The sequence below is a fragment of the Podarcis pityusensis genome (genome assembly GCF_964106645.2).
Source record: "Podarcis pityusensis genome assembly, chromosome: 9".
Classification (NCBI taxonomy): domain Eukaryota; kingdom Metazoa; phylum Chordata; class Lepidosauria; order Squamata; family Lacertidae; genus Podarcis; species Podarcis pityusensis.
The window spans coordinates 19,720,240-19,746,581 of record NC_138034.1 but is presented as its reverse complement, the minus strand read 5'-3'; the positions used below and the strand labels follow the sequence as shown (position 1 = coordinate 19,746,581).

The 26,342-nt window shown below is 42.6% G+C and overlaps 1 protein-coding gene across 10 annotated transcripts in view; it reads left to right on the top strand.

The window, feature by feature from the left end:
- Window positions 1-26,342, top strand: part of LIMCH1 (LIM and calponin homology domains 1) — a 220,987-nt gene that overhangs the window by 83,544 nt on the left and 111,101 nt on the right. For all 10 annotated transcript variants that reach the window (XM_081019766.1, XM_081019765.1, XM_081019764.1 and 7 more), the window contains exon 3: window positions 10,011-10,080. In XM_081019766.1, coding sequence (XP_080875892.1) covers window positions 10,011-10,080 — 70 coding nt within the window. The remainder of the gene's footprint in view (window positions 1-10,010; window positions 10,081-26,342) is intronic.

The window sequence follows — 26,342 nt, the reverse complement described above, 5'->3', positions numbered from 1 at the left end:
CTACAGGGCGGAAGATATTGCCACGGTTTATTCATTTGGGGTCATGTCAGTTGTGAGAGAAACTGGTTTATAGAACCAACTACAGTATCCAGAGTGGCATTTGCTTTCCAAGATGTGCTAAGTGTGCTTTTGGTGTGCTGATCGCTTGGATGTAATAATTTTGCAAGTACTCCCAACTTTGAAAGGCTTTCTCGGTCATTCATGGGAGTTTTAAGTTTATCTGGTGGTAAAGTGTATATCCTCCACCAGAGCCAGGGCCTTCTCAGTGATGGCTCCGACCTGGTGGAATGCTCTGTCCCATGAGACCAGGGCCCTGCAGGATTTAACTTCCTTCCACAGGGCCTGTAAGACAGAGCTATTCCGCCTGGCTTTCAGCTTGAACTTAGCCTGATCTTTTATTCCCCTTCCGTCCCTCCCCCTCCCCTTTTAATAAAGCTTACCTGCTCTGGGATCCCACAGCTAATTCTCCCCTGGTCTCCTCGCTGGCCCAAATAGGACTAATTTAGCCAGCTAGCCCTGCTAGATCATCTAATGTTTATTAGATGGATTTTCCCCCTAAATTGATTTTTGAATTCTGAATTTATTGTTATTCACGTTTTATACTGTATTTTATGCTGTTTTTTGTAGCATCAATTAAATGTTTTAAATTTGTTGTTAGCTGCCCTGAGCCCGGTTTTTGAACCGGGAAGGGCGGGGTATAAATAAAAAATTATTATTATTATTATTATTATTATTATTATTATTATACTTAATTGGTTAATTAGTCACTGCCCAAGATTAACAATAGCACTGTGGTGTACTCATGCAGCTAGGGGAGTTTGTTGTTTTTGCTTTGTGAGTGCATAAACACACACACACACACACACACACACACAATCAGGTATTTTGCCTTTATGGAATGAATGTGAGTGACCCATGCCACAATGTGACAAAAGGCTAGCGATTTCCTGTGGTTTACAGTGCTGTATATTCTAATGCCAAACCATTATCGGCTTCTTGGATTTGGCTTGCGTCTAGCCTGGAGGGAGACGTCGAGTCTCATTAAGGACAGAGATCTAAGTTCAGGCAGGGACATGGGAGGCTGTTTTTGATCAGGCCGGAGTCACAACCTGCTATGTTTTTATTGTTCAAGATGTAATGAGGAACAAATATTATAGTTCGGTATGGGGTCCGTAACCAAAGCGACAAGTAGAAGGTAGTGCATCAAGTGAGAGCTATGCAAAGTTGCAGCCGGAATAACCTTCTACATAATATAGCTAGAGGAAAGGAATAACTTTTGTCTAAAGCTGGGATCCCATAAGGACTCGGACATGCCTACTGGAATGTGTGACTCCCCCCGCACCCAACACACTTTGAATGGCAGACCCCTCTGCTTTTGAAATTCTGGTCAGTTTCAGAAGTCACCACACTGCCCCAAAAGCCGCAAGGGAACTTCTGTTGTGCATTTTTATGCACAACAGGCCTAAGTAAAGGTAAAGGACCCCTGGACGGTTAAGTCCAGTCAAAGGCGACTATGGGGTTGCGGCACTCATCTTGCTTTCAGATTGAGGGAGTTGGCGTTTGTCTACAGACAGCTTTCCGGGTCATGTGGCCAGCATGACTAAACCACTTCTGGTGCAACGGGACACCGTGACGAGTGCCAGAGTGCACAGAAACGCAGTTTACCTTCCCAACACAGCGGTACCTATTTATCTACTCGCACCAGTGTGCTTTTGAACTGCTAGGTTGGCAGGAGCTGGGACAGAGCAACGGGAGCTCACCCCATCACGGGGATTTGAACTGGCAACTTTCTGATCGGCAAGCCCAAGAGGCTCAGTGGTTTAGACCTCAGCCCCATCTGTGTCACAACAGGCCTAAGACAGAAATCTCATGCATGTTTACATGGAAGAAAGAATTTTTGAACCCAGTTGTACTTCTTTCTTTACCCCACCCCCCATATAAATCCTGCAGAGAAAGAACCTACCTTTTGTCAAGTAAACGTTTTGAAGTTGCCTTTGTTAATATATTTTCCTTCATTTTTGTCAAGGTACCTGAGGGTAGTGATTGTGGGTTACATTAGGAACAAAGAAAGTTGCCTAAATTAATTAATTTTATAACGAATGATTTTAGAGTGTGGTTTGTGCTGTACTTTTGTACTGTTTTATTGTTGGTAGCCGCCCTGAGCCCGGCTTCGGCTGGGGAGGGCGGGATATAAATAAAAATTATTATTATTATTATTATTACACTGAGTCACATCATTGATCAATGTAGCTTAGTATCCAATCCAAACCAAATAACTTTATTGTGCCAGCTATTTGCCATGACAAATCTGAAACAAAAATAAATGCACGTAAAGGGATACCATGCCACAAATAATAGTCTCTGTTTAGATCTCTGCATCTCCCTTACAGATGTAGCTTAGTATTATCTACACTTATTAGAAGCAGCTGTCTGGGGCTTCATTTCCCAGCCCCGCCCCTAGTTATTGGGTTGCTGGGGGGTTATTGGGTTGTTGTTTTTATTTTGATTATATATTTTGTGGTTTTATATTCTGGATTTTGTTCTGTGAACTGCCCTGAGACCTTTGGGAATAGAGCGGTATATAAATTCAATAAATAAATAAAATAAAAATAGTTACCTGAGATTAAATCTGGGACCCTCTGCATTGCTGGTGAGCTAAGGCCTTTCTGAGCCTTTCTACAATATTGGGTTTGTTTCAGGGAGAGAGAGCAAGAGAGAGAGAGAAAGAAAGAGAGAGTGTAACAAGTTTGGGGCACCCAGGGTGCTTTATGGACAAATGGAGATTTGAATCTGGGTCTTTGGAGCCCATGCCTCTCCTTATGACAGCACAGAGCCTAACAGTGACCTCACCTGTCAGCCCTTTTTGAAGTCAAGGCACCAGTGTTTGCCCTCTGCATGTTTGTTGTATTATTATATTTTCTGTAGGAAGTAAACCTTGTTTTATTTGCGTCTGAAGGGTCCAATTTGCTTTAGTTTCTATTTGACTTAAATGTTGAAAGACCACACAGAAGACTCTTAAATTTTAGTTTACTGCTTTCAGTGAATAAACAAGTATTTTTATTTTATTTTTTAAGAAAGCCAGCCTGCATTGAAAGAAAGATGCCAAAGAATAGCAGCTCTATTTTGAAGCCTCAGGCAAAGAACTGAATAGGGAGAGGTTTTTCTTTGCTGTCTTCCTCTTCCTCATAAGCCTGGGTCCCTAATCATTAATGGTGGTGGTCTAACCACATTTTTCATTTCCTCCCACTGCAAGCCCAGATCCTTTCCTCTCTCTTCCCCTTCACCTCTTCCTTAACCTTCAATGGGGCCAATGCAAACATTTTTAAAAGATTTATTTCAAGCAGCTTCTGACATTTGGCGTTTGCATTAAGACCTCCAGGATTCGCTTTTGTGCGTGAGCCTGAAATGCAGGAGGAAATCCTGCAATCAAGTTTCATAGTTTGTGCATCCTTAAAATTCTGCGCTCTCTCTCTCTCCCTCCCTCTCTGTTCCCCTTTCTTCAATATTTTCCACTGTGGAAAATTTAGGCAGTGAGTGGAAGTATCCACATTAACTCTGGAAATTCTTAAGTCAGGAAAATATTACTTGGTGTCGTTGTCATTATGCTGGCCTGGAAGAAAAATGTTTAAATGCTAGGTGAACAGCCTCTACCACTTGCAAACATATATAAAGACAACATATATAAAGACAACTATGAAAAGGGTTGGAACGAAATAAAAAGAAATCTAGGTATATGGGGAAGAATGAACTTATCATTATTAGGCAGAATTGTAGCCATTAAGATAAACACATTGCCCAAAATGTTATTTTTGTTTCAGTCAATACCAGTAATAAGTAAGACATCAAAAAATGGCAAAAGGATATCTCAAAATTTCTATGGAAAGGAAAGAAACCAAGGATAAAACATATTTACAGATATTAAAGACAGAGGAGGTTTCTCCCTTCCAGATTTCAAACTATATTATGAAGCTGCATGTTACTTGGGTCCGAGATTGGATTAAACTAGAAAATACTATCTGATTAATTTTAACGTTATGCTTCAATAATCAGAATTCCCGGCCCCCTTTGATTCTACAGAACACTGCACTCTGGATGTTCAAGACACAACAGTGAATAATATCCTTAATTTTGTGTGTGTGTGTGTGCCACAATTGTGCAGGAGTTCAGAAGAAGCACAGAATGTGGATGTGCTTCATGAGGACCTTTGCAGTCCTTTTTTTTTTTTTAAAGGAGGTTTCTAGTCCTTATGGCTGAAGGCACTGAATCTGAAAGTCTATGCTTGCTGAAATCCTAGAAGCCAAGCCTGAGATTTCCAGTAGGGCATTGGGCTTCAGTGTATACAGTAGGTACATACGGTTCCTTTGCGGGGGGGGGGGAGTGCAGAGGTACGCATTCTCCTAAACATTTTGTGAATCTAAGTTTGGCCTCACTGAGGGGCAGTATTTCAATACAAGTAGGAAAATGAGAGTGCCCCTAAATATTTTTTTAATAGAAAAATAGCACTGGGTACATAAGAAAAAGACCTGCTAGTTTAGACTAAAACCCAGCATCCTATTTTCCACAGTGGCCAGCCAGATACCTAGGCAAAGCCTGCAGAATAGCTCAGTCAGCAGAGCATGAGACTCTCAAGGTTGTGGGTTTGAACCCCACATCGGGCAAAAAGAATCCTGCATTGCAGGGGGTTGGACTAGATGTGGTCCCTTCCAACTGTACAATTCTATGGTTTTATTATTCTACATAGGACATGAGCGCAATCAAATTCTCCTGCTTATGCATAGCCATCATACTCTTCATTATTAGCACAAGTACAGTGGTACCTTAGGTTACATACGCTTCAGGTTACAGACTCCGCTAACCCAAAAATAGTGCTTCAGGTTAAGAACTTTGCTTCAGGATGAGAACAGAAATCGTGCTCCAGCGGTGTGGCGGCAGCAGGAGGCCCCATTAGCTAAAGTGGTGCTTCAGGTTAAGAACAGTTTCAGGTTAAGAACAGACCTCCAGAACGAATTAAGTACTTAACCCGAGGTACCACTGTATGTCCCGCTTTTCCTTCAAGGAGCTCGAGGTGGTTTACGTGGCTCTCCCTCTCTCTATTTTAATCCTCACAACAAGCCTGTGAAGTAAGTTAGGCTGAGATCGACAGTGGCTGGCCCAAGTTTCGACAGTGGCTGGCCCAAGTTCACCCCAGGAGCTTCATGGCTGAGAGGGCATTTGAATCCTGGTTTCCCATGCTACAGGGGTCAGCAAACTTTTGCAGCAGGGGGCCGGTCCACTGTCCCTCAGACCTTGTGGGGGGCTGGACTATATTTTGGAAATATATATATATATATGAACGAATTCCTATGCCGCACAAATAACCCAGAGATGCATTCTAAATAAAAGGACACATTCTACTCATGTAAAAACACACTGATTCCCAGACTGTACGCGGGCCATATTTAGAAGGTGATTAGGCCGGATCCAGCCCCCGGGCCTTAGTTTGCCTACCCATGTGCTAGTCCAACACATAGAACTCATAGCCTCATTCTTCACAATTTTGTCTAATCCCGTTGCCCCTCCCCATCATGATCAAAACCAGAATCATGATGCACAATGTTTTCTCGCTTTAAACAGGTTGCAGAAGTAACCACGTTTTTCTTTGTGCGCAGCTTTTGGAGCCATTGGGTTAATACTTTTAGTACAGAGTACATAGTCCCGTGTGTACTGAATTATAGTAGGTGTGCTCATTGCAGCTGTCAGCTGATAGCATGAATCTGGGAAGATGCCAGTTCTCATGGTTTGCTTCTTCACTTTTGCAATAATGGGTGTGTTAATCAACATGGGGCGTGGGAATCCCCACTTGAGTCTCCCGAACTATACTATCCCTGGCCCAATTCAATTAAAATATGTGCATAAAAGTTATATGTAATGAGGGGACCCGCACACTGGTCTTCTCTTTCCTACATCTGGCGCATGGGTGTGCCACACAGACATTACATGCAAATTGTCTGCAAATGTTAAGCTTGAGTAGACCCAAGCCATTTGGTTGTTAACTCACATAGATCTGGGAAATTACCCAAACTCTTCAGGCCCTGGTAAGCTTTATTATTTTGGAAGCTACTGTGAAATCTTTCCCTTTCGGTGTTTTAAGGGATCTTGTGATTGTTTAGTCGTTTAGTCGTGTCCGACTCTTCGTGACCCCATGGACCAGAGCACACCAGGCACTCCTGTCTTCCACTGCTTCCCGCAGTTTGGTCAAACTCATGTTCGTAGCTTCGAGAACACTGTCCAGCCATCTTGTCCTCCGTTGTACCCTTCTCCTTGTGCCCTCCATCTTTCCCAACATCAGGATCTTTTCCAGGGAGTCTTCTCTTCTCATGAGGTGGCCAAAGTATTGGAGCCACAGCTTCAGGATCTGTCCTTCCAGTGAGTACTCAGGGCTGATTTCCTTAAGAATGGATAGGTTTGATCTTCTTGCAGTCCATGGGACTCTCAAGAGTCTCCTCCAGCACCATAATTCAAAAGCATCAATTCTTCAGTGATCAGCCTTCTTTATGGTCCAGCTCTCACTTCCATATATCAACTACTGGGAAATTAAGGGACCTAAGCAGTGCTATTTTTCTAGAAAAAAGAGATGCCGGAAGTCACCATGAACGCCTCCCTTGTTCTGTTATAATGGCAATGGCGCCCACTTGAGAGGTGCCGGAACAGCAGTCCAATGAGTTCCAGCTGGGGGGGGGGGAAGCACTGGATCTAAGTGATCTTCCACACGCATCACTTGTAGTGTTAGCAGCTGATTGATCTGCAGATCACACATTCTCACATTCCTGTTATGCTGCTCACTCGGGTTTTGAGCCATGATGGTTAGGTGCTGGGAATGGAAGGAAAATACCCTGAAGGTCTTCATCACATCCAAATCCCGAATGATTACTGTTGTTATTATTATGCTTGATATTTCCCCACTCATACCTCCCATCAGTGACTTAGATAAAGGTGTTGGGACTTGATATTTTAAAGGTAAGGGAAACTAAGATCTGATGTGGAGTGACTGAGCATTAGAAACACTTCCCCCCCCCCAACTGATAAATGAGTGGGGAAAAACCAACAGTGGTAATCAGAGGCTCAGGATTTAGAAATTTATTTCTGTGGTAGGAGCTAGCTGCTAGACAAACCTAAACCTTCCATAGACTGAAAAATGACTCTCTGATCTTGGGAATTTGGCTCAAAGGGATATTAAACCCGCAGTCTCTCTCTCTCTGAGAACTTAAGCTTTGAAAATCTCTTTAACAATGGCCATTTCATTCCATCTCCATTTTTAGAGACACACCCGATGTTTTTTTTTCTTCATCCTTCCCATTCTTTTGCCTCCACATTCCTTGTCAATTTCTTGGCCACACATCCTTGTCGTTTCTCCCCTTTATTTATTTTAAATATTTATAGCCCTTCACCCATGGCAAAACCAAGGTGGGGTGCAACAAACAAAAGAACCATATAGCAACAATCTAACTTTTTTTTGAAAAAATGTAATGATAATCATGTTAAGTCAGCTAAAAGCAGTCAACTGCTAAGCGGGTTAAGCAATCAAGGCTGAAACTGCTGAAAGGATCAGGTGTATAAATGCATCTTTTAAGGCACTGGCAGGCTAATACAGTGAGATGCGCTCTTCTAGATATATGGGTACCAAGCATCTTAGGGCTTTAGCATTAAGCACCAGTGAATTGGGCCCAGAAGCAAGGAGGCAGCCAGGAGCGTGACTCCTGCAGAATTGATGTGCTGTGATTTCACCAGTCTGAACTGGCTAATATTCTGGCACCCATATTCTGCTTTAATTGAGTTCAGCTCCCGAGCAGCCTTCAAGAGTAGTCTCAGTTGGGAGGTGACTAGAACGTTGATCAGATGTCTCGTCCAAATGTCACCTGTGGAAAAATCCAGAAATATCTCTGTGGGATGAATTCTCTCCATGCAGGCATTGCAACCTTTGGCAGCGTCCACCGTCGTGCCATGAATTCTGTGGGGAGAGAATTCTTAATCCACCGTTGGACCCAGCGCTACACATTGTGGCATGTGTCAACTGTTTCAGTTTGTTATAAGGGAACATGCAGATCTGGAATGGGGAACCTGTGACGCTTCAGTTTTTGTGGTATTTCCATCAGCCCCAGTCAGCAAGGGTGGGGGATGATGGGACTTGTAGTCCAACAACATTTGAAGGGCTACAGGTTCACCAGTCCTGCTACATGGTTTCCATCAGGGCCCTTTTTCAGCAGGAACTCAAGTGGGTGCCATCACCCCAAAATGGCAGGTCCTTGTGTCTCAATGGGAGCACAAACCACACATCCGTCGGGTTCTTCAGGCCTTCAAAGTGCTGGTCTGTGCGCAGCCTCATGGGGTTAAGGAAGAACTCCACAGAAATGCAGAAAGCAATGAGTAGGGTTAGGAGAAGGCCTAGGATGGCAGATATCACGCTGTTGAGCAAAAGCCAGTGGTTCCTCTCTCCCACACAGCCATTGAGCCACATGCAGTGATGATCAAATCCACACACAGACACTTGTTGCAGGTCCCACAGTGCTTTGATGACACATTGACATCACAGATGTGACAGTGGAGGTTTTCAATGACTTGAGCATGCTGGATTCAGTTGAAAGAGAATGAGGGATTTTGTTCATGGTAAGTTCTGGCACCTCTTTTCTTCTAGAAAATCAGCACTGGTATCCCTTCCTCGCTCTTTTTTCTTGCACCAACTTCCCTTCAGTTACTTTTAAAAGCTGAATTGAGGGTGAGGCAAGGGAAAGGCAGACAGGGAGTGAGGTGAAGGCAGTCTGTAGTGGGAAGATCAAGGACTCCTGGTTGCTCCCTATTTTATAGGGGTCAGGGAATCACATGACCTTCTGGGCTGCTGGTATACAGGTGAAACTCGAAAAATTAGAATATCGTGGAAAAGTTCCTTGATTTCCGTAATTCAACTTAAAATAAAAGGTGAAACTAATATATGAAAAAAAATCCTTCCAGTAGCACCTTTAAGACCAACTAAGTTAGTTCTTGGTATGAGCTTTCGTGTGCAAGCACACTTCTTCAGATACACTGAAACAGAAGTTGCCAGATCCTTCTATATAGTGAGAAGGTGGGGAGGGGTATTACTCAGAAGGGTGGTGGGAATGGGAGATTGGCAGATTGGCTATCTGCCAATCTCCCATTCCCACCACCCTTCTGAGTAATACCCCTCCCCACCTTCTCACTATATAGAAGGATCTGGCAACTTCTGTTTCAGTGTATCTGAAGAAGTGTGCTTGCACACGAAAGCTCATACCAAGAACTAACTTAGTTGGTCTTAAAGGTGCTACTGGAAGGATTTTTTTTCTTTTGACTATGGCAGACCAACACGGCTACCTATCTGTAACTAATATATGAGATAGACTCGTGACATGCAAAGCGAGATATTTTTGCCTTGATTTGTTATCATTGTGATGGTCATGGCATACAGCTGATGAAAACCCCAAATTAACAATCTCAGAAAATTAGAATATTCAAGGAAATCAGCAAAACAAAGATTGCAAATGGAGCGAGATTGGACCTCTGAGAAGTGGAAGCACATCTTGCTTTGCATGTCATGAGTCGATCTCATATATTAGTTTCACCTTGGAAGTTGAATTCCTGAAATCAATGAACTTTTCCACGATATTCTAATTTTTCGAGTTTCACCTGTAAATCAGCTCAAGTGTGGCCAGTCTCGCTGCATTTCCCTTCTTTGACTAGAGCCAGCCAGTTGTGTACAGGTTGAATCCATGCCTCAAATTCCTCAGGCCTCCACTTAAGTACGCACTGCAGCTCAAAGCTCTTGACAGACCTAAAGATACCGATCTGAACTTAAAACAATAGCGCTTGCAGGATTACGTAATTTTTGTCCCAAGTTAATAGTCTCAAGGTTTCCCTGCCGTCTATGCTGCGTTAAGCGTTCTCACCAACTGGGAGAAAGCAATTTGCAAGTTGAGTCTTCTGACTGATTCTTCATCTGACACAGTCCTTTCTCGTGACAGGTTGCTGAATTCCATAAAGCCTGGTTTGGTCAAAAAGATCAACAGACTGCCAACTCCCATTGCAGGACTGGTAAGTATCTTGTGGCTGAGACGTTTTGGTTGTCTTGTTTACATCCTGGTGTTGTGGTGGCCGTTTTCTCCAGGGTAACGCAAGCACACCTGCCTTATTCAACTTGTGCAGCGGTAGTGAAAATTCACATTGCTATTTGTGAATCTCTTGGGATGCATTCCGATTAGGACTTGAACATTTTAAATCACAGACAGTATTTTTTTAAAAAATATATATATAAATGACTGCTTTGGACTTTTCGAATGCACTGCCCCCAGGGTCCCGTTTTTATTTTGAGTGCACCCTGATTCCTCCTGCATCTTCAGTAAAAGTCACTTCTAAGAAAACTGTGTCTTAGAGCTAAATTTAGCAGAGGCTATATCCTTCTTTATATGTTACATAATTAATTATTATTTTTTGCTAATTTAGGAAACTGTATCTTGACCTATTGTTTGTTTAAATGACTGACCATTTACTGAAGAATAATGTGGTGGTTCTACTATTTTTTTGAAAAACAAAAGCAGTGGAACAACATTCTTTAGTTCACAGTTACAGCCCTGTTCAGGTACACTCCATCCACACATACAGCAAATGCATGGTGTAGGGAGTCGAAAATCATTGGCGGAAATCATTGCCTGGGGTCAGGAGGCATACTCCAAATCTTCTCACCTCTATATCGGTGGGCGACGTTGCGCACAGGCGGCCGTGCCTCAATAGTTTTCCAGCATGGGGGTGGAGGTCCACCACCTCACCCCTACGTCATGGCCAGCCGCATCACCTGTGTTGAGGGACAGCTGCAGCCAATCAGCCAGCAGGGTGGGAGTGGCTGCGGGCCGTTTAATCATGGTGCAGCCGGATGGTTCCCTCTTCCTCGTCTCTTCACTGGATCACCCTACCTACCCACCCTCTTCTAATGCATTGCTCTGATTTGACCTTGCTGTGGCAGTTGTCGCTCGCCATGTTGTTGGGGCTAGGTAGGGATTTTTTCCACTTGGCAAATTGGAACCGGCCATTTGGTTTTCGCCTACCTAGTAGCAATCGCCTGGGTCAGAAGGTGTACTCCAAGTGTCAGACAGGGATGCCTGAACAGGGCTATAGAGTGAATAGTAGACGCATTTCAAGGTTTACACATTTTTGCTCTGCCTGATGCAGTAGCCTTGTTATGGCGAATTTGATGTCATTTCAATGGGATAAATTTAGGGTTGGGAAACAGACACAGAGCAGCACAGCGTGAAAGGCATCTGGGCTGATATGTTGATAGAACGTAAAGTTGAGCGTGGGCATGAGACATGAAGGAGCAGCCATCCATTTTGCTTAAGGAGGATATCAAGGGAGATGGATGAAGTTGTAAGGATCTGTGTTCCGAGACAGACACAATGGTGGCATGACACAGGTCTTGGAACGCAGATTTGTAGCAGGAAAATGAACCCCTTTCCTGCCCTCGAAACTGTTGTCCTCCTCCTCGCCAATCACGTCTCTCCACCAACCACATCTCTCTTACTTTGCCTCGTGGAGCCTGGCGAAGAGAAACGTGGTTGAGTGAACAGTTGGAGAAAGCAGTTGCAATTGGCAGCAGAAAATTTGAGGTGTGTCTACTGCATATTGTTCCTTCCTGAAGCTTTGTAACAAACATATGGGTATGCAACCATCCTATCATGTTGGGGCTTAAGGCTTTGGATGTTGTTCAGATGACTGATTATCGTCTTTCAAAGCAACTACTCTATTCCCAACTCAAGAATGGAAAGCGAAATACCGATGGACAGCAAAAGTGGTTTAATAAGGCTCTCAAGGCAAATGTCAACAAATGTTGTATAAACACTGATAACTGGGAAACATGGGCCTGTGAGCACTCCAATTGGAGAACAGCCTTTACCAAAGGTGTTATGGACTTTGAAGAGGCACGAACTCAGGATGAAAGGGAGAAACAAGCTAAGTGGAAGACACGTTTGGCAAACTCTCACCGTGATCAACTCCTATCTGGAAACCTATGTCTCCACTGTGGAAGGATGTGTGGATCCAGAACTGGTCTCCACAGTTGCTTATGGACTCACTGTTAAGACCATGTTCATGGAAGACCATCTTACTTGGCTATGAGTGATCGCCAAAGAAGAAGAAGAAGATTCCTGAGAGGAAGAGATCAAGCTTCCCATCTGCTATTGGCGTATTAAGAATATCAACTGAGTATAAATTCTAACTGTAGAATCTTCCTTTGCTCCAAGTATTCTATGCAGTGTGTCTAGGGAAATAAATAATCCAAACTGTATACTTGCAGATGTGTCTCTTTCTATGCTAGTGGTTTGATGCACCTGTGGGACACTTCTTTCTTTATCTAGCATGAGATCTTGTTTATTATATAATCTACAATTGGCTTGGTGTAGCAGCCTATAATCACTAGGGTGAACATACGGGAAAGAAATATGCATGACCCACTGTGTGGAACTGGAGTGGAAAGGGCCTCTGGAAAGCCAGTGTTTTTTGACTCCCAAATGTGGGTTTATTTTTTCTAAACTCTAGACATTGGCTTTGCCGAAATCTGGATGTCTGTTCTGGAAGCTTTCTGAAAACTTGCTTGAAAAAGCACAAATCTGTAGCCAGCTGTGCACGCTTGTCATACAGTGCAAGAATACATGGCAGTTTCTTCTCAGTCATGCACTGTTTCTTAAAGGAGTTTTTAAATGTGGTTCATTGCACCATTTGGGTGGGAATGGGGAAATGGATCCCATATTTTGCTCTTTGTGCAAAGCTGAGATTGGAAAGCTTTTAAAGAATCAGCAGCTTTGAATAGTGCAGAATGCTTGCAAATGGTGATAGTTATTACAAGAGCTTTAAGTGCATGCATATGCAATATGTTTTTAAGAACTTTCTGACAGTAAGAGCTGTTGAAGAATGGAAATGTCTGGGATGCTAGTAAAGCAGTAATGAGAGGCTTCTTTATACAACAAAATGCTATTAAAAACAGAATGAGAGAAAAAGGGAAAAAAGAAGTCCTGAAACAAATTATGGAGAATGAACGAAAATTGATTACCAGACCTGGAGATGTAAAAGTGAAACAAAGCATAAAATTGCTCCAAACACAATTTGCAATGATGATCAACAAGGAAGTGGAATGGAATATAAAAAGAATGAAACAAAAGAACTTTGAATGGGCAAATAAATCAGGGAAATGGTTAGCATGGCAAATTAAGAAAAGGAAGGAACAAAATATGATAAATAAGATAAAAATAGGAGATCAAGAGATTGTTAATCCAAAAGAAATAAGAAAAGGATTTGTGGACTTTTATAGAGATTTATATAAGAAAAAGGAGAGATGCAACAAAAAGAAAATAGAAGAGTATCTAAAGAAGAAAGAAGTGCAGAAAATAACTGATAGCGACAGATTTAAATTGAATTAATCGATTGAAATAGAGGAAATTAATATGGCTATAAAAGAATTGAAAAGTGGGAAGACACCAGGCCCAGATGGATTCAGCGCAAGATATTATAAAGAGATGAAACATATACTGCTTGCACCAATAAAAGAAGTGATGAATAATATACTAATAAGGGCTGAAATGCCGGAAACATGGAAAGAAGGTTATATAACTTTTATCCCAAAACAGGATTCAGATTTGACTCAAGTTAAGAATTATAGGCTGATTTCATTGTTGAATAATGACTATAAAATATTTGCAAGCATCCTAGCAAGTAGACTGAAAAAGATTTTAAATAAGATGATACACAAAGATCAGGCAGGTTTCCTTCCTGGTAGACAGATGAAAGATGACATAAGAAATATAATTAATATTATGGAGTATCTGAACAACAGGAAGGATAGACAGGCAATGTTGATATTTGTGGATGCAGAAAAGGCCTTTGATAATGTTTCTTGGGAATTTATGTTAGAGAATTTTGAATTAATGGAAATGGGCCAATCTTTCCTAAATGGTGTAAAGTCAATCTATTCGGAACAAAGAGCAAGATTAATCATTAATAATGTGTTGACAGAGAAATTTGCTATAACTAAAGGTACAAGGCAGGGATGTCCATTGTCACCGCTGTTATTCATCTTGGTATTGGAGGTCTTCTTAAGATCAATAAGGAATAATGAGAATATCAAAGGAGTGTCAGTAGGACAAAATCAATACAAAGTCAAAGCTTTTGCGGATAATTTAGTTATTACAATAGAAGATCCTATGAAGAGTGTAGATGAAGTGTTGGAAGAGGTAGAACAATTTGGAGAGGTGGCCGGCTTTAAGTTAAACAGAAAGAAAACCAAAATAATTACGAAAAACATTGAACAGGATGTAATTGAAAGATTGCAGCAACAATTAGGGATTGAAATGGTGAAAAAAGTTAAATATTTAGGGATTACACTAACCACTAGAGGTATTGATTTATTTCACGATAATTATGTACCAGTATGGAATAAGATAAAAAAGGACCTGGAGGTGTGGGGTAGAATGAAATTCTCATTTTGGGGAAGGATTGCAACGATAAAGATGAATGTGCTACCGAAAATGTTATTTTTATTTCAAACAATACCAATAATAAAAGGAGTGACAATATTTAAAGAATGGCAAAGAATATTATCAAGATATATTTGGCAGGGCAAGAAACCAAGAATTAAATTTAAGATATTAACTAATGCAAGAGAAAGAGGAGGTTTCGCCCTGCCAGACTTGAGGTTATATTATGAAGCGTCATGTCTTTGTTGGTTGAAAGAATGGATGAAGTTAGAAAATAATGAATTATTGGATTTAGAAGGTTATGATAATAGATTCGGTTGGCACGCGTATTTATGGTATGATAAAAAAAGAATACATAAAGGGTTTGAGAACCACATCTTTAGAGGATCTTTGATTGGAGTTTGGAATAGGTATAAAAATGTATTAGAACCAAAGATTCCACATTGGTTATCACCATTAGAGGTTATGAGTATTAAAAAGATAAATATGAGTGGGAGATGGATAACATATGAGAAACTATTAAAAAAGGAAGGAAATAAGTGGAAATTGAAACCGTATGAAGAAGTAAAACAATATGTTAAGGATTGGCTGCATTATTTTCAGTTAAATGAAATGTTTTAAAAAGAGGTTTTAGAGAGGGGATATTCTGAAAAAGAATCTAGATTTCAACAAGAAATCTTAAACAATGAAGTGAAAATTTTATCTAAAATGTATAAAATATTGTTGGAATGGAATACTGTGAACGAAGAGGTTAAATCTGTTATGATTAGTTGGGCTAGAGATTTCGGATATAATATTGAATTTGAGAAATGGACTAAATTATGGAAGGATGGGTTAAAGTTTACAGCTTGTACAACGATTAAGGAAAATGTTATGAAGTTGTTATATAGATGGTATATAACACCAGTAAAACTGGATAAAATGTATAAAGTGTGTAATAAATGTTGGAAGTGTAACGAGACAGAAGGAACATTTTACCATATGTGGTGGGAATGTAAGAAGGTAAAAAGCTTCTGGGAGATGATCTATAATGAGTTAAAGAAAATGCTGAAATATACTTTTGTTAAAAAACCAGAAGCTTTCTTGTTGGGAATACTGGATAATGAAATTAGTAAAAAAGATGTGAAATTAGTTTTGTATGCAGTAACAGCAGCCAGAATTTTGCTGGCACAGAAATGGAAACAGGAAGAGATGCCCACGAAAGAAGAATGGAGGATGAAACTGATGGAATACGCAGAAATGGACAGATTGACGGGGAGAATTAGGAACCAACGTGACCAGAGATTCTCCGAGGACTGGAAGAAATTTACAGAGTATATCAAAAATTTCTGTGATGAGCAAATAACGTTCGTTGGCTTTCAAGAAGCTCTGTGAAATTACTGTTAGAAATATTGTTTAAAAAATATGATGTGATTAAGAGTATTTGAGTGCAATATAATATTGGGAAATGTGAGACGAGGATAAAAAATAAATGGAAAATTATCAGACAAGCTGAGGGAAGTTCTGGAAAAAAGGGTTTAAGTTAAAAATGGATGTATAATTTTGTAAAAATGTTTTTTTTATGGAAAATCTAATAAAAAATATTTATTAAAAAAAGAAGAAGAATGGAAATGTCTCCCTTGGAAGGTAGTGGACTCTCCTTCACTGGAAGTCTTAAAGCAGAGGTTGGATGGACATCTGTCATGGATGCTTCAGCTGAGATTCTTCCATTGCAGAGGGTTGAATTAGATGACTGGTTGTTTCTTCCAACTCTCCATTTCTGTGATTCTGTGCTAGTTATTTATTGGTTGTTGGATCTGCTTGTTCCTGTTAATGAATAAAGGACTGACATGTGTCCTGTTTTGTTTTGAGCGGCTGCTGGTAGTTCACAGTACAGTGATACCTCGGGTTACATACGCTTCAGGTTACAGATGCTTCAGGTTACAGACTCCGCTACCCCAGAAATAGTACCTCGGGTTAAGAACTTTGCTTCAGAATGAGAACAGAAATCGTGCTCTGGCGGCGCGGTGGCAGCGGGAGGCCCCATTAGCTAAAGTGGTACCTCAGGTTAAGAACAGTTTCAGGTTAAGAACGGACCTCCGGAACGAATTACCATATTTTTCGCTCTATAGGACGCACTTTTCCCCTCCAAAAATTAAGGGAAAATGTGTGTGCATCCTATGGAGCGAATGCAGGCTCCTTGGCTTCAGCAATAGCAACGCGAAGCCTCCGAAGCGCAGAGGGAGAGCTCCGCAAGTGCTCTGGAGGCTTCACGTTGCTTTTGCTGAAGCCGCCTGAAGCCCCCGGAGTGCAGTGGGAACTCCCGCTGTGCTCCAAGGGCTTCAGGCAGCTATCCGCAAGCCTTTGGAGCGCAGCAGGAGTTCCCGCTGCACTCTGAAGACTTGCGGATAGCCTCCTGAAGCCTGGAGAGCAAGAGGGATCGGTGTGCAGTTTTCCCTCTCTGCGCAGCGCCCCTTTAGCGAAGCGGGAGGAGAAATGGAAGGGGAGAATTTCCCCCCCTGTTCTCCCCCTCCTATGGTCCGGTGCGTCCTATACATCGAAAAATACGGTAAGTACTTAATCCGAGGTACCACTGTATAGAGAGAATCCATCACTTTGCGTGTTCCCCATGGTGTAGAATTTCAGGAGATGCTTTATTTTTGAAAGCGAATGTATAGACATGATGTGCCACACTAGGGGCAAATAGCTATCATAGCTTTGAAGTCTCAAGGCAGCATTTCTGTAGGAAGGCTCTCTCTTTTTCTCCTCAAATTTCCTTCCTGTCTCTGAATAGTGTCACTGTGAGAGAAAAAAAGAATGAACTTATTTTGGGCTTATCTTTTGTTTGACTGGGGTTGAGTGGCGTTTGTAGCATTACTTCAGTTCCTTAACGCTATCCCTATGGGAATTTCAGACATTTGCCTCAGAGGGTGTGTGAAAAAGGAGTCAGAAATAATAGTAGGAAATTGGGGAAGGCGAAACCGAGTGGCTGAACTATAGCTGCACTCTGGCTCATGGCTCTTTTTGGCTCTTGGTTTCAACCCTAATGAAGAGAGCAATATTGGCTAGCAGACATGCTTTAGAAAGAGTTTGTGTATAGAAGTCAGGGAAAGAAAGTTCTCTATAAAAATGCTCAAACGTTTCATAAATGACTGCAACCCTACAAGAAAGCGAACTGTAGCAAAATGGACAATAAAGAACAGTTTCCTGGAAAACTGGATGCTTATTAGATTAGTTTCTTAGGAAGTTTATTTTGGCTTGGGAATCTACAGGAACTCGGTAGAAACCATGTTATAGGAGTGAGAACTGCCTGTCTTTTGGAGACTTGTTCTAATATATATATTACTGTTTTTAAAGCTCTGTCAGTTGTCCAATAATTGTCATTCTTCGGGGGCTGAACAAGAAATATAGGGCAGCATTAGTCACACTCTACATAGACCAAATGAAATAGTTGTGCAAGTCCATTGACTTCGTTGGGTCTGTTCTGGATAGTGACCTCCTTGAACTTCAGATCAGCTGCGGAGGCCATGCTCATGGTGTCGCTGCCAAATGTAGTTCGAGGAGCAGTGAAATGTGGGACACTTTTTCCATGGTTGCCCCAGGCAGCATGGCCAGTGGTCAGGGATGATGGGTGTTGGAGTCCAACAACCAATACAGGGTGACAGGTTTCCTTCCCCTGGTCTAGGGGCAACCATGGAAAAAGTGTCCTACATTTTCAAGGGTTGAGGTGCAGTGATTTTAATTTTTTTTTAAATTGAGCCACACCCACAATGATTTGCTGCTGCTTTTATTATGTTTCATTGTGATTTTTATAATGTTTTTTGGGGGGTATTTTTATATTATGTAGCCCACCATGGGGCATCTGCTTAACTGGTGGATTCTTAATAATATTATTCTTAATAATAAACAAACATGTGAACTATATATACAGTCATACCTTGGATCTCAGACGCCTTGGCTCCTGACCAAGCGGCTCCTGAATGATCAAAACCCGGAAGTGACTGTTCTGGTTTTCGAATGTTCTTTTGGAAGCTGAACATCCAACAGGGTTTCGGTGGCTTCCGATTGGCTGCAGTCCGTTTGTTCCTGCAGCCAATCAGAAGCCGCGCTTTGGTTTCCGAACGTTTTGGAAGTTGAACGGACTTCCGGAATGGATTCCATTCGACTTCCAAGGTACAACTGTGTGTGTGTGAGTGTGTGTTTAAAAAACTCAAAATAGCCAAATCAACAAAAATGCAATTCCGTGCAGCAATAAAACAATATTGGGTATCACCCACAGTTAAAAACAATGCAAAGCAACAAAATCAGTAAGGATACAGTTCTGTAAATCATAGAATTGTAGAGTTGGAAGAAACCCTCAGAATCATCCAGTCCAACCTCCTGCAATGTGGGAATATGCAGCTCTCTTATATGGGGATCGAACCTGCAGCCTTGGCATTATCAGCACCATGCGCTAACCAGTGAAGCTACCCAAACCTAAAGCCCTAATTCCGAAAGAGCGATGGGACTAGAAGGTCGTATGCCAAGTAGCAAGGAGTACAAACCTAACAACTCCAGAATAAAGCAGCCACATGAAGACCTGGTATAATAAAGGCATCAGGTTTGTGATAATAAAAGAGAATAGCATGTGAGAATAAAACAGGTCATGAAGGAGGTGCCACCTGAGCCTCGATGGGGAAGACATTCCATCTGACAGGAGCCACTGCTGAGAAGACCCTTTTATCTTAAGGACACCTGCCCTATCTCAGCTTGCAAGTATCACTTGGAGCAGAAAGGGCTGTGGGGTCTGGCTTTTGACGCAGCGAGCCGAAGATACTTGCAGACTTGGTGTGTTTGTGTGTCAAATGTTAAATAAATGCTGTTAAATTGGTTAAACTCTCGTTCCAAAAATAAGTGGAATTTTTCTGTGAGAAAAGCGAGAGCTCTGTTTGTATTTCACAGTGGAATACATTTGCAGGACAAAGAAAAATAATAAAAAATGTGAAGAATTTGCATGGGTGTAGGTGCTGGCAAATCATCAGGGATTTTGTTTTCTGTTTTTAAAAGAGAGCCATGCTGGCACAAAGCAGATTTATTTTAGCTGCATTTGGAATATCCATTGTTTTGCAGAGAAATAATGATTTCTTTGGTTTTTCTTTAACCGTTAAACATCCTCAAAGTGGATTTCTTCACAGTTTGTCAGGGCAACGGTTTCTGTTTTCACTCCACACTTCCTTCTGTTACTGTTAAGTGTTGATGGGGGGGGGAGCCCCACAAGCACAGGATATTGTAGGCCGGAAGGTTGAGAAGTATGGGTGGCAATGTCCACTGGCAATAGTCATCTTTCCCTTCCCACAGGTAGTGTGCACCCTCCCCATAATGCTTGGGAAAGTGTCACACGGGTTATCTGGCAAACATGCTCTGTGCTCTGATTCGCTTAAGAAGAGTGTCGGCTGTCACTCAACCCAATGTGGGTAGTAAGCGTTTAAAACAGGGGCATGTGATCCTTACCTTTGTCAGCTCAGCATCGGTTTTTCCTCATCAATAAACAGAAACCCAGCAACTGGCCACCTATGTTGCGTTAATCACAAGGAGACTACACGCCTGTCTGTAAATTACTAGGTCAGCATAAGTAAGGTAAAGGTAAAGGGACCCCTGACCATTAGGTCCAGTCGTGACTGACTTTGGGGTTGCGGTGCTCATCTCGCTTTATTGGCTGAGGGAGCCGGCGTACAGCTTCCGGGTCATGTGGCCAGCATGACTAAGCCGCTTCTGGCGAACCAGAGCAGCGCACGGAAACACCGTTTAGCTTCCCGCTGGAGCGGTATCTATTTATGTACTTGCACTTTGACATGCTTTCGAACTGCTAGGTTGGCAGGAGCAGGGACCGAGCAACGGGAGCCCACCCCGTCGCGGGGATTCAAACCGCCGACCTTCTGATCAGCAAGTCCTGGGCTCTGTGGTTTAACCCACAGCGCCACCTGCGTCAGCATAAGTAGGTCTGAGCTAAAGAGCTCTTTTTGTTTTCCACATTCTGCTTTCTACATTTTGTCCTTCTCTCTTCCTTTTCCATTCTTAATGAAACTTGGTAAAATTCAGCTGCTGGGGCCTAGAGTATGTTCATACCAAACTCTGGGGTTCTGGGTGCAGGGCAAAAGAGTGGGATTTCTCAGGGGAAAGAACAGGTTGTGCTGTGCCCAAGGCAGGAGGGCAGCTGGATGCTAGCCCTGTAGTCCCTGATAAATGGAGAGGGATCACATTCACCCTCTCTGGCTCCCGGGGGAGTACAGGATCAGGTTTAAGGTGCTGGTTTTAACCTTTAAAGCCCTACGGCCTAAGACCCTCGTACCTATGGGACCACCTCTCCTGGTATGTCGCATAGAGGACCTTACGGTCTTCAAATAAAAACATCTTGGAGATCCCGGGCCACAGGGAGGTTAGCCTGGCCTCAACCAGAGCCAGGGCTTTTTCGGCCGTGGCCCCGATCTGGTGGAACGCTCTGTCACAAGAGACTAGGGCCCTGCGGAACTTGACATCTTTCCGCAGGGCCTGCAAGACCGAGCTGTTCCACCAGGCCTTTGGCCAAGGCACAGCCTGACCCCCTCCTTCTGTAATCCTCCTAGAACTCTAGCCCAATGGTTGCCATTAATTTGACTCTGAATTGATTTTAGAATTGAATTGATTTTACAATATATTTCAATTAATTGATTGTGATTTTATGTAAACGGTGTTATTTTTACTGTTGTTAGCTGCTCTGAACCCGGCTTCGGCTGGGGCGGGTGGGATATAAATAAAATTATTGTTACTATTAATATTATTATTATCATCAGCATCATCATCATTGGAGTGCTGTCTCTGAGTTCCCATGGAAGCGATTGTTTGGCCTCCCAGAATTCATTCCATGAGGCAGTTGTAGGGGATAATGTGGAGTGCGGGAACGTAAGGACACAAGAAGCGTCTGCTGGATCAGACCAATGGCCCATCTAAATTAACATCCCTGTTCTCACAGTGGCCAGCCAGATGCCTGTGGCAAACCCACAAGGCAGATTTGAGCCCAAGAGCCCTTTGGCTTCCTGTGGTTTCCGGCAATATTACTGCCCCTGACTTCGGAGGCAGAGCATAGCCATCATGGCTAGGAGATTTGGATAGTCCTCCATTGATTTGCCCGTTTTGCATATTTGTCTATTTTAAAGACATCCATGTTGGTGGCTGTTATGTACTGAAGTTCTCACCCTGGGCCAGCAGGGGGATACTGTAGATAGTTCAGGTCCACATATGCAAATAAGGGATCGAAAGTGACGTTCAGTGATTGGATAGTTACAGAAAGTTGTTACAGTTACGTTGTACTGGAGCTCTATATAAGCAGGCTGACTGAACCCTTCAGTTCTGTTCTGTTCTGGCCTGTGAATAAACAAGAGCTGTTTGAAGAATCGCTGTGTCATCTGATATGTTCACCCACAACTTAACAGTGGCCATCACTGCCTCCCATCAGATAACTCAAGATTCAGGATGCTGCCAGCCTGCTCCCAGGGCAGTTGTGCAAGGAAGGGCATAAGAGGACTCTCCTAGCCCCCTCCTGAAAACCACAAAAGAGACAATCATGTTATTCTGTGCACATTGATATCCCACCAGCACTTTTGCAGACCGAGAGTGAAGATGGAATGTTGAAACATCTCTACCAATGTGTTGCAACAGTTGGCTGTGGCTTCTGCGGTGTAGACTCTTGTCATAGCTAACGGGTTATTTCCTATGGCCTGACCCCAGAGCTAACCTCTCAAAATTGGACTCGGAAACCAAAACTGCGGTCAGGACCCTGGGTGCTGGAACAATGCTTGGACAGCTGTAGTTGGAACAGAACTTTCTGGAAGGGAAGGGGTTAAAGCACATCCCATTCCCCAATGAGTTTCTGTTTTGTACGTGTGCCTGCTCATTTTATATCGGACTTCTCTGGACTCATCTCACAGATTTATTGTCCATTCCATTTCCCCATCCTGTTTCCATTTGAATTATGGCTCTTGGAGAGACGAGCAGCCTTAAGAGAGGGATCTTTCTTCGTTCCTCGGTTGAGCTGTAAGTTGTGTGTTCATACTGAGGGGCTATTGCATGAAAAGGGCAAAAGTATTCAGGAAAAAGCTTTCTTTGATTATTTCTCTTTGGGTTGGAAATAAAAACATACCTAATAGTGGGAACCTTTCTTTCTGAAAGTCTTGAGCTCAGAGGACTATAGCAACTATAGCAAGAGTTGACAGGCAGTTTTGCCTCTGTGAATGGTGAAGGATGTCAGTTAAAGCAAACCTTTAATTGTGTACAGGGTTGGGAATCTGTGGCCCTCAACTTGCACTGCATCACCCATCATTCCTGATGATCGATGAGAACGGGAGTTCAACAACTTCTGGAGAGTCCCATGGTTTTGTATATTGGAAGAGCCTGCAGTTTCATTGAGCTGCACCTCGCTCTTGTTTACTGTTTTCTGGAAAGTGGAAATAATCCTTGTTGTGCTGGTGAAAATGCATATGGCATTGCTGAAAAATTCGTCGCGGTTTTGTAGGATTTGACACAAATGCATTTGATGCAGCAGGAGTTGCACCTTCAGCTACCAGTAAGATGAACCTGCTTTTGGGGTTAAACTACTTTCCTGCAGGATGGCTTTAGCACAGTGCTAAACAAGGATGCTTCTTTTTAAAGCATTCACCATTACTACCCGCAATATTGGGTCCACAAGGTACCACTGTCCTCATTTTTTTTTGTCATTAATATAAACATTCAGAAAAGCTTGCTGTGTAACATCTGGGTTCTGAAGGGGGTGGAACCCCCAGATGAGCTGCGACAATAGAACACTCTGTATTTGCCCACTGCTGCCATTCAAGTTGACATTAGATAAGGAAAGCTGACGTGATATATGAATGCCCGCTTCATTTGTTTGCAAATCCTAACTTAACCCTCGCGGCTTATATTTAACATTGTGTATGGTTCTGGAAAGATAAAGGAACTAAATTGCCCTTATCATCGACTCCCTTTCCCCAGGATCTTTTGTGTACACAAAATCTGTCTTTATCTGCAACAGCACAGTTCTTGGTAATATCTTATTCCTGCAGGTGTGATACCGGCTGTGTAGACCATGGTTGGATCCTTGTTGGAGTTTTCCATAATGACTGTGGCTTGGCTAGCCACACTTTTAACAGATTTGAAGCCAGTCTTGGGAATACAGACCCAATGGATCCTCTCTTCCCTAGAGCAACATTCCCCCTACCAAATGTAATTACATACCCTCCAACATTTATCTGATGAAAATAGGGGCGTCCCATTCCATAATGATAATTGTACTATTTATACCCCACACATCTTACTGGGTTGCTCCAGCCATTCTGGGCAGCTTCTAACATATATCAAAACATAATAAAACATTAAACATGAAACAAAACTTCCCCATACAGGATTGCCTTCAGACAGCTCAGGGGTCGGATAACTCTGTACCCACCAACATTTCTCCAGTGAAAATATGGAAAATATGGGAGTCATTTTGGACTCACAGCTGTCCATGGAGGTGCAGGTTAATTCTGTGTCCAGGGCGGCTGTCTACCAGCTCCACCTGGTACACAGGCTAAGACCCTACCTGCCCGCAGTCTGTCTTGCCAGAGTGATGCATGCTCTAGTTATCTCCAGCTTGGACTACTGCAATGTGCTGTATGTGGGGCTACTTTTGAAGGTGACCCGGAAACTACAACTAATCCAGAATGCGGCAGCTAGACTGGTGACTGGGAGCGGCCACCGAGACCATATAACATCGGTCTGGAAAGACCTACACTGGCTCCCAGTACGTTTCTGAGCACAATTCAAAGTGTTGGTGCTGACCTTTAAAGCCCTAAACAGCCTTGGTCCTTATACCTGAAGGAGCGTCTCCACCCCCATCGTTCAGCCCGGACACCGAGGTCCAGCACTGAGGGCCTTCTGGCGGTTCCCTCATTGCGAGAAGTGAGGTTACAGGGAACCAGACAGAGGGCCTTCTCGGTAGTGGCACCCACCCTGTGGAACACCCTCCCTTCAGATGTGAAGGAAATTAGCTGCTATCCTATCTTTAAAAGACATCTGAAGGCAGCCCTGTTTAGGGAAGTTTTTAATATTTAATGCTGTACTGTTTTTAACACTTGGTTGGGAGCCGCCCAGAGTGGCTGAGGAAATTCTAAATTATTATTAAATATTTTTATTATTACTTCCTAAGGAAAAGCAGGACATTCTGGGATCAAATGAGAAACTGGGACGGTTTCTCTAAATCAGGGGCGTCCCTGGGAAATAGGGACACTTGGAGGGTCTGTAAGTAGTTTGTCGGCATTGATGTTAACAGTGGTTTGAGGTGGGTGTTAAGAAAGGAGGGGAGATTTTCTCCTGGGAAGGGGTAGTACATTTGGGGCAGGAGTGCACATTCCCAAGGCAGGCCTCCAGGTTTGCTAACTGCCATTTGCAGGCAGCCATTGTTCTGTCTTGGCTCATTTCTAATTGGTATTCTCTCCCTCTCACTCTTTTTAGCTCTTTACAAATAAGCAGCAGCAAAAAAGACTTGTGTTAAAACCCTTTTGCTGATTTTGCCTGACCCCAGCCCCTTTTCTCTCTACATTTCCCTCTCTACCCACCCCCGTCTTTACCAAACAGCTTTCATAATTTTTTAAAAAATGTTACATTTGAAAGTAGAATTAAAGTCAAAGTAAGAATAGGTGTGAAAATATGCCCAGTTTGCACAAACCAGATAGCAAGAGTTGTTGCTGGTTTTTTTTTTAAGGTTAAGCATGGAATACGCACCGCTCAGCCCTGCGCTGAGAAAATAAAATGGCTGCAATCTAGCATATGGTTATGCATACTTAAATCCCATTTATTTAACTAACCTAGTGCTGGATTGTGGCCAGTGCCTTTCACTGTTGCTTAGGACTCAGTTTATGGAAATAAATGAGAAAAGGGGGGAATCATTGAGTCATCTGACAGCAGCTGTTTTGAACAGAAAAGGAGCCTTGTCAGAAAAACTCCTCAAAGCAAATTTCTTTCTTGGTCCCAGTCTTTTTTTCATAATGGATATGAGCCCAGAAAAGCCCTTTTACAAAGTTACATGGAGTAGAAATGCCAGAATTTCCTGTAGGTTTTAATTCCCACCCTTCCCTTCCCTTCCCCAGAAGATACCAGGGACATTTTCCCTCCCCCCTTTCTTTTTTGTTGCAGCACAGGCTGTGAAAGTGCGAAGCTGTTCCTAAATTTGGACTATTAGCTGCTTAATGCTGCTTAATCTTCATGTCAGCAAATGTATGGTTACTCTGAGAAAGCTTTTATCTGTGCGCACGTGAAGGATGACTAAAAAGAAAAGCAAACTAAGGAAAAGAAGAGTAACTAGAAATTGTGTTGCCTGTCCAATGTTGCACCTTTGTACATCTCCTTCTGTCCACCTGCCCTCTCCTCCTAAACTACTTTCCTAGCCCCTTAGCGAGGGGAAGGGAACAATGTTATTGGTCCTTTGCTTTTGCTGCTTCCCCACTGGAATTTCATACGGGAAGACCCCACAGAAATGTGCCTTTCATCTGAGGCTTTAATGTCTTTGTCATATCAGGAACCTGACACCAGACCTCTCTGTCTTCTCACACCATTTGCTTGATCACAATCCCCGGAGCGAATTGATGAGTAGCGTCTCGACACGATGCTAAAGTAAAAGGTTGCTTGACAATGGATGGACACCTCAGACTTATCTGCTCATGTGTTATAGCCCTGGATATAGCAGGAGCGTTAAAGAAAATATAGCACTAAAAGGATAGCTCAGTTGGTAGGACATGAGACTCTTAACCTCAGGGTCGTGGGTTTGAACCCCATGTTGGGCAAAAAGATTCTTGCATTCCAACTCTATGA